Raw genomic sequence first — 7,277 nt, forward strand, 5'->3', positions numbered from 1 at the left:
AGACGAGCTACTTTACATCAAGGTCAACCTTTAGTTTGCTTTACTGAATCAGAAGTCGAGCGTATGAATATTATAGAAGGCTTAAAGTATGCAGTTGTATGTAAGTTCTCATATGGATGGCCTGAAATCAATGAATTGCGACGTATTATTCCAATGCAATGTGGAATCAAGGGTGAATGCAACATTGGGTACTTAAGGGATAGACATATACTGGTGAGGTTCACATTATGGGAGGATTATGTTAATTTTTCTTCTAAAGGTGTTTATTATGTTAAGGACAAACATGGGGAGGAATATCAATTGCGTACTTTGATATATGATTCTAACTTCAAAGTTGGAGAGGAGACCCCTAAAGTAATGGCATGGATTTCATTCCCAAATCTGTTGCCTACCTTTTTCGTTAAAGAGTGCCTATTTTCATTGGCTTCAGCTGTTGGAATACCACAACATCTTGATCAAGCTACTATGAACAAAACTAGACCTAGCTGTGCACGTGTGAAGGTGCGAGTTGATTTATTAGCTGATCTCCCTAAAAAGGTTAGGATGGATATTGTCAATGAGAATACGGAAGATATAAGAACTGAATGGGTGAATATTAAGTATGATTATTTACCTAAATATTGCAAGGATTGTAAGCTACAAGGCCATGACTTAATGGAATGTTGGAGGGTGCATCCTGAACTTCTAAATAATAGGAAAGTGGAGAAGCAGTCTGTTGCAGATGGTGGTGTACAAGCAAACAAGGAAATTAGTAAGAATAATGCTCCATTAATGATTCTTACAAGTGGAAAGGTTGTTGGCAATGTAGGTGCACAGTGGAAAGAGGTTAGAGACAGAAGGGCTCAAGGTAAAGACAAGCAGAGTGGAGGAGAAACAACAATTGGTAAGGAAATAGTACCTGTTGAAAAACAAAATGCTGGAGATCTACAGCAGGTGCAGACCAACAACATGTTTGAAGTCTTAGAGGTGGAAAATACTGAAGATAATGCCAATAATCAATTGGCTTTGGTGGAGGACCAGGGAACTCAAAGTTTAATGCCCAATGCAAAGGGTGGAGGCATCATAAATCCTGCAGCAACAGTGTTTAAAACTACTACTCCTGGGACTGACAGGGGCAAGAATGGAGGAAAGAAGAACATAGGTAATGTACCAACTACTAGTGTTACAGCAGCAAAGTTGAACACCTCAAAGGAAGATGAGAGAGCAAAGAGTAGGGAAATGGAAATTTATGAAAATCAGGTACAAGAATCTACTGCAGCATGGGTACAAAGGGCCTTTATTGGCAACATTGTGGCAACAAACACATCAGTTCAGGATATACCCTCACAGGATACAAGAGTTGATTTGGCACTTACAAAGGAAAATGATAATGAGAACATAGAAGATGCAGACTTTGAAATGTTTAAAAATAGTGAAAAAGCAAAATGGAAGGGGGGCAAATTGTGGTCTGAACAAGTTGAAGAAGATGCAGAAGAAGGAGTCATTCATGATGTAATGCACAGTGAGGAGGAAACTGGAGGAGTAGATGAGGAAGAACAAAGTGTAAATGGAAATGCCAAAGGTAAATCAACTTCTGAAGGTCAAGGTTTATTGAATATTGTGGAGACTGTGGCAACTAAAGAACTGGATGCTGGCAACATTGATCCAGGGGGAACAAACCCTATTGGTCTCTCTAGTGCAATAACAGATTCCACTCCAGTCCCTAAGACAAACAAGGATCAGGTTATAAAACAATCACAGCAGGGTTCAAAGGTGATAGATGCTAAAGAAGGGGAAGCAGCAGAAGTGAACAAAAAGAAGCAGATGCAGGAGTTAACTGGAATGATAGATCCATTGGCTCTTACACATGTGCAGAAGACTAATTTGCAGGGTGATCATGCTGCAGTCATTGTTAAACAGGTTACCAATAATGTAGTGGTTCAAGAGGATAAGAAGAGTCAGGAACAAGTGCAAATTGCAGAACATAATGGCAAAGATATGGATGAGGAGTCAACTGCTCAGAACTTCATAAATGTAGCAAAACAAGGAGATCTTTCACCTAGGTATATTGAGCAAGCAAAATCTGCAAATAAAGGTAGAAAGAAACAGGCAAAAGAAACATCAACTGTTCCAGCAGTAGGTGTACAAACCAGGAGGACCTTATCTAAAAATCAAATTCAGTAATGGAGGCAATAATTTGGAATGTAAGATCAGTAAATACAATGCAAGCTTTTGAAAGACTGATCTTAATGCACAGGCAGCATCATTTTGAATTCATTGGAATATTAGAACCTATGCAACAGTCAAACAAAATGGAGAGATACAGGGCAAGAATTGGTTTGGCTCAGGCTGTGGTTAATGTATCTAATAAAATATGGGCATTCATAGATGAAGTGTATGAGGTGACAATTCTATACAACATGACTCAACAGTTGACTTTGAAACTGTTTCACACAGAAACTCATATAGAGCTTATACTTACTTAGTGTGCTAAATGTGATGCAATAGAGAGGATTGAACTATGGGATTCTCTTTATGCAATGGCTACTGATATGACTTCCCTTTGGCTTGTGGGAGGGGACTTCAATGTTATATGGGATGAGGAGGAAAAGTTTGGTGGGCTGCCTGTTCATTTAAATGAGATTGATGATTTTAGGCATTGTATCAACACTTGCAACTTGACAGATCTGGGCTTCAAGGGGAGTATTTACACCTGGTGAAATGGAAGATCAGAAGAGGATTGTATTTTTGAGAGACTTGATAGATGCTTGGGTAACTTAGAGCTGCAGCAAACTTTTCCAGGACTTGAGATCACACATTTATCAAAAATTGGATCAGATCATTGCCCAATGTATATGAAATGTGACATTGAAGCTGCTCCAATTAGGAAGTCCTTTAGATTCCTCAACTTCTGGACTAAGCATGACACTTTCAAAGATGTGGTCAAAGAAAATTGGAATGCAGATTTTGCTGCAAATCCTTTCATATTGTTCAATTATAAGTTGAAAAAACTGAAGAAAGCACTTTCCAGTTGGAGCAGAGCAACATATGGAGATATCTTTCAGAAAATTGCCAGTTTAGAAGAGGTTGTTTTAGTACATGAGAGGCAGTTTGAGGCATTTCCTACTCAGATGAATAGAGAAAGGTTGCACAAGGTTAAGGCAGAAATGATTAGGTATCTTACAGTGGAAGAAGAATTTTGGAAGCAGAAAGCAGGCATGTTATGGTTTAAAGATGGGGACAGAAACACAAAGTTCTTTCATGCTCAAGTGAGGGGTAGAAGAAAGAGGTTACAGCTGAGGAGAATAAAGAATAACATGGGCATTTGGATGGAAGAGGAGGAGCAAATTGCAGAAGAAGCAGTCAGCTTTTATAAAGATCAATTCACAGAATCAGTTGTACCTTCAACATTTCACATCATTGATCATGTTCCAACACTGGTGGAGGAAGAGCAAAATGCAAGATTAATTGAACTACCAACAAAAGAAGAAGTCAGAAAGGCAGTATATGGATTGAATGGGGATTCAGCAGGAGGACCTGATGGCTTTACTGGGGCCTTTTATCACACATGTTGGGATATTGTGGGAGAGGATATTTATGCAATGGTGTTGCATTTCTTCTGTGGTCAACAGTTACCAAAGTGTGTGACACATACTAATCTAGTTCTCCTACCAAAGAAAAAAGAGGTGATTACTTTTTCAGACTTGAGACCAATTAGCCTGAGCAACTTCATTAATAAAATATTCTCAAGGGTCATTCATGAAAGACTGGTAGACCTACTGCCTAATTTAATTTCTGAGGAGCAGGCTGGCTTTGTAAAAGGCAGGAGCATAGTAGAAAATATATTGCTTACCCAGGAGATCATTACTGATATCAGATTAAGAACTAAGGCTGGTCCTAATGTGGTAATTAAACTGGATATGACCAAGGCCTATGATAGATTGTCTTGGCTTTTCTTAACAAAAATGTTAAGAAAGCTGGGCTTCTGTGAGAGGTTCATTGGCATGATTTTTGATCTGGTAGGGAATAACTGGTACTCAGTACTTATAAATGGTCAGCCAAGAGGTTTCTTCAAATCAACTAGGGGTGTGAAGCAAGGGGATCCATTATCCCCACCACTTTTTATTCTAGCTGCTGAGGCTCTTTCTAGGGGATTGAATTCACTACATCAAAATCTGTACTTTTGTGGATTTGGACTGCCCAAGTGGAGTCCAAAAATAAACCATCTTGCCTATGCAGATGATACTATCATTTTCTCTTCCTCAGATGCCACATCACTGAGGCTGGTTATGGAGATATTACAGGTTTATGAAGCTGCTTCTGGTCAGTTGGTAAATAAGAACAAGTCTGCTATCTATATGCATCACCTTACAGATCCAGAAGTAGTAAGGAAAGTTGAGAGGATTACTGGTATTGGAAGAAAGGAATTTCCATTTACTTATCTAGGATGCCCTATATTTTATGCAAGAAGGAGGTATGACTATTACCAGCCAATGATCACAAAGGTTCTTGACAGGCTACAGTCATGGAAAGGAAAACTGCTTTCTATAGGAGGCAGGGCAGTCCTAATTTCTAGTGTACTGCAGAGTTTACCAATTCATCTGTTATCTGCTGTAAACCCCCCAAACTATGTTATTAATAAACTGCATAAGTTGTTTGCTCAGTTTTTCTGGAGTAGCTCAGTTGGGGGAAATAGCAGACATTGGGCTTCATGGAACACTCTTTGTATGCCTTATGATGAAGGGGGAATTGGCTTCAGATCCCTACATGATGTTTCCAAGGCCCTGTTCTGTAAGCTTTGGTGGAATTTCAGAACTAAACCTAGTCTGTGGAGCTCTTTCATTAGTCAGAAATACTGCAAAAAACTAAATGCAGTAGTAGTACCTTGGAGGGAAGGCTCACATGTGTGGAGGAAAATGTTGGAGTGCAGGGATCTCATTGAACATCAGATAATATGGAAATTGATGATGGGCTCTTCTTTGTTTTGGTATGATAACTGGACTGGGCTAGGGGCTCTTTATTTTCTTGTTCCACAAGACTTTGGTATAGATGAGGGAATACAGAATGTGTATGAACTTGTGGAGAATGGAGCTTGGAATGTTGATAGATTAATGGAGTTATTACCAGAAGACTTAGCATCACACATTATTGAGAAGATCAGCCCCCCACTGGTAGAAAATGACATAGACAGACCATTTTGGATGCTGGAACCCAGGGGTTATTTTTCTGTCAAAACAGCCTGGGAATACTTGAGAAGGAGAGAACATCCTAAAAGAGCTTATAAGATGATTTGGGTAAGAGGTCTTCCTTTTAAGATTTCCTTTTTCATGTGGAAGGTGTGGAAAGCTAAATTACCCTTAGATGACTTTATGAGAAGGCTGGGGTATTTCATGCCATCTAAGTGTTGGTGTTGTGCTGCACCTAAGGAGGAATCATTAGTGCATCTGTTCTACACATCAAAATCTGCTGAGACAGTATGGAGGTATTTCCTACCAAGAGCTGGAATATCAGTACAAGGTTTGACTCTACACCAAGCCATTACAAGATGCTGGACTGTACCTGTGGTGTCTAGATTAAAACCAGTCATGCAGGCTTTACCTTCTTGCATAGTTTGGGAGCTATGGAAGAGAAGAAATAGTCTAAAACATGGAGAAGGTGTATCAGTCAGCAGAGTAATCTATCAAGTGTCAACACATCTCCAGCACCTTGTGCAGATGAGGAAACCTAACCTACAAGTACCTCACAGATGGTCTAACTTGCTGACTATGATGGAAAACTATACTCCAAGGCTTAAATATGAGAAAGTACTATGGGAGTTTCCTATGGAGGGCTGGATAAAAGTCAACACAGATGGGGCATCAAGAGGGAATCCTGGAAGAAGTTCTATTGGTTTTTGTCTAAGGGATGCATCAGGTGATGTGAAATATGCATTGGGAAGGGAGATTACTGAAGGATCTAACAATGAAGCAGAAGCTGTAGCAATCTTAGAGGCATTGAGAATATGCAGGACTCTTAATTATTCTCACATATGGCTGCAGACAGATTCTATGCTGATGAAGAATACTATTGAGGGAACATGGAAACCACCTTGGTGTATTGTGGAATATGTAGAAGAGATTATGAAGCTTCAGGAGGGGTGCAGGATGAAACTGTCACATATTTTCAGAGAAGGGAACAAGTTGGCAGACCATTTGGCAAATTTTGCACTTGATCATGGCATGATTGAGTGCTATGACTTCTGGGATCTAGATGTACAGGGGAGGAGAATAGTGAATGAGGATAAGATGCAATGTCCATATATCAGAGTGAAAGTAGCAGGGAATTAAGAGGAGAGAAAGAGATGAAGGAGGGTCAAGGAGCTAATATAGGGAATCATCATACTCAAATCTGCATAGAGGAGAGTATGGTGATGCAGATCTTTTCTAACACTGTTTTCTTTTTTGCAGGTAGGAGCTTAGTATCTATGTTCTGTCAGGTATATCATCTCTATAGGGTGGTATTAGTGCTTTGCACTCATTCCTTAAGAGATGAAGACAGGGCAAGCATAGATACCTCTAATTGGAGGGTTCTACAATCAGTAAAATGGCCCAGAATGCTTAAGAGAATTGGGCATGCAAAGATACAAGATTTACACTGGAATATAGGGAGTCAGGCAGGTGAAAACATTGCACATATCAACCCCAGATCCTTATGGAGGAGGGGACTGTTAATTCTACTCTGTTTGCTCCTATGGAAATTCAAAAGCATCACAACAACAAAAGCAGTGGAAAATCAACAAATGCTATGCAGATATAAATACATACATCATGCTGACAGGAATACAACTATACATGTGGTGTGACATATTTGTAATCTGGGGTTTAAGGAGGCTTCAGGTGGTGGTATCAGTACTAAGTGCTCAATCCACCGGGGTTAACTTAAACCTAGAATACAATGTGGTCACAAAAAGATTTTCAACACAAAATTGAGAGAATAGAAGATCATACTGCAAAGTAACAAAAAGGAAATCATCAAAAGCAGAAATAAAGAACATACAAGCACAGCTTTGGGACCTTTTAGTTACATGTGTGGCTGACAGTAAATCCTACTGTATGATGCATACATGTAAAGAAATAAGTAAGAAAAAGGAAAGTACTACTTTTCTACAGACATGGAAGGACCTAAATACAAGCTACAAAGGCAGGAAAGGTACGGAATCGAGCAATGGTTACAGATGCAGCTTCTTCGTTGTTCATCAGAGGGGTGTGATAATCAATGGCGTACCAGAAGGTAGTAGTACTACCCTAGGCACGTCACAG

At 39.5% G+C, this 7,277-nt stretch overlaps 1 protein-coding gene across 1 annotated transcript; it reads left to right on the plus strand.

The window, feature by feature from the left end:
- The first annotated feature begins 2,162 nt into the window (after positions 1-2,162).
- LOC109221706 lies at positions 2,163-6,305 on the plus strand. Its single transcript, XM_019386169.1, has 3 exons — positions 2,163-2,381; positions 2,466-2,682; positions 2,782-6,305. Exons 1-3 carry the CDS (start codon positions 2,163-2,165, stop codon positions 6,303-6,305), a joined length of 3,960 nt encoding a protein of 1,319 aa, XP_019241714.1.
- The last annotated feature ends 972 nt before the right edge of the window (positions 6,306-7,277 follow it).

The sequence above is a fragment of the Nicotiana attenuata genome, unplaced genomic scaffold (assembly GCF_001879085.1).
Source record: "Nicotiana attenuata strain UT unplaced genomic scaffold, NIATTr2, whole genome shotgun sequence".
In the NCBI taxonomy this organism is placed as follows: Eukaryota; Viridiplantae; Streptophyta; class Magnoliopsida; order Solanales; family Solanaceae; genus Nicotiana; species Nicotiana attenuata.

Bases quoted from the DNA above. Each gene is read 5' to 3' on its own strand.
- LOC109221706 (XM_019386169.1), top strand. From the start codon at position 2,163: ATGGAGGCAATAATTTGGAATGTAAGATCAGTAAATACAATGCAAGCT. The intron at 2,382-2,465 runs GTGACAATTCTA...ATACTTACTTAG, and splicing joins TCATAGATGAAGTGTATGAG to TGTGCTAAATGTGATGCAAT. The intron at 2,683-2,781 runs GTATTTACACCT...AAACTTTTCCAG, and splicing joins AGATCTGGGCTTCAAGGGGA to GACTTGAGATCACACATTTA.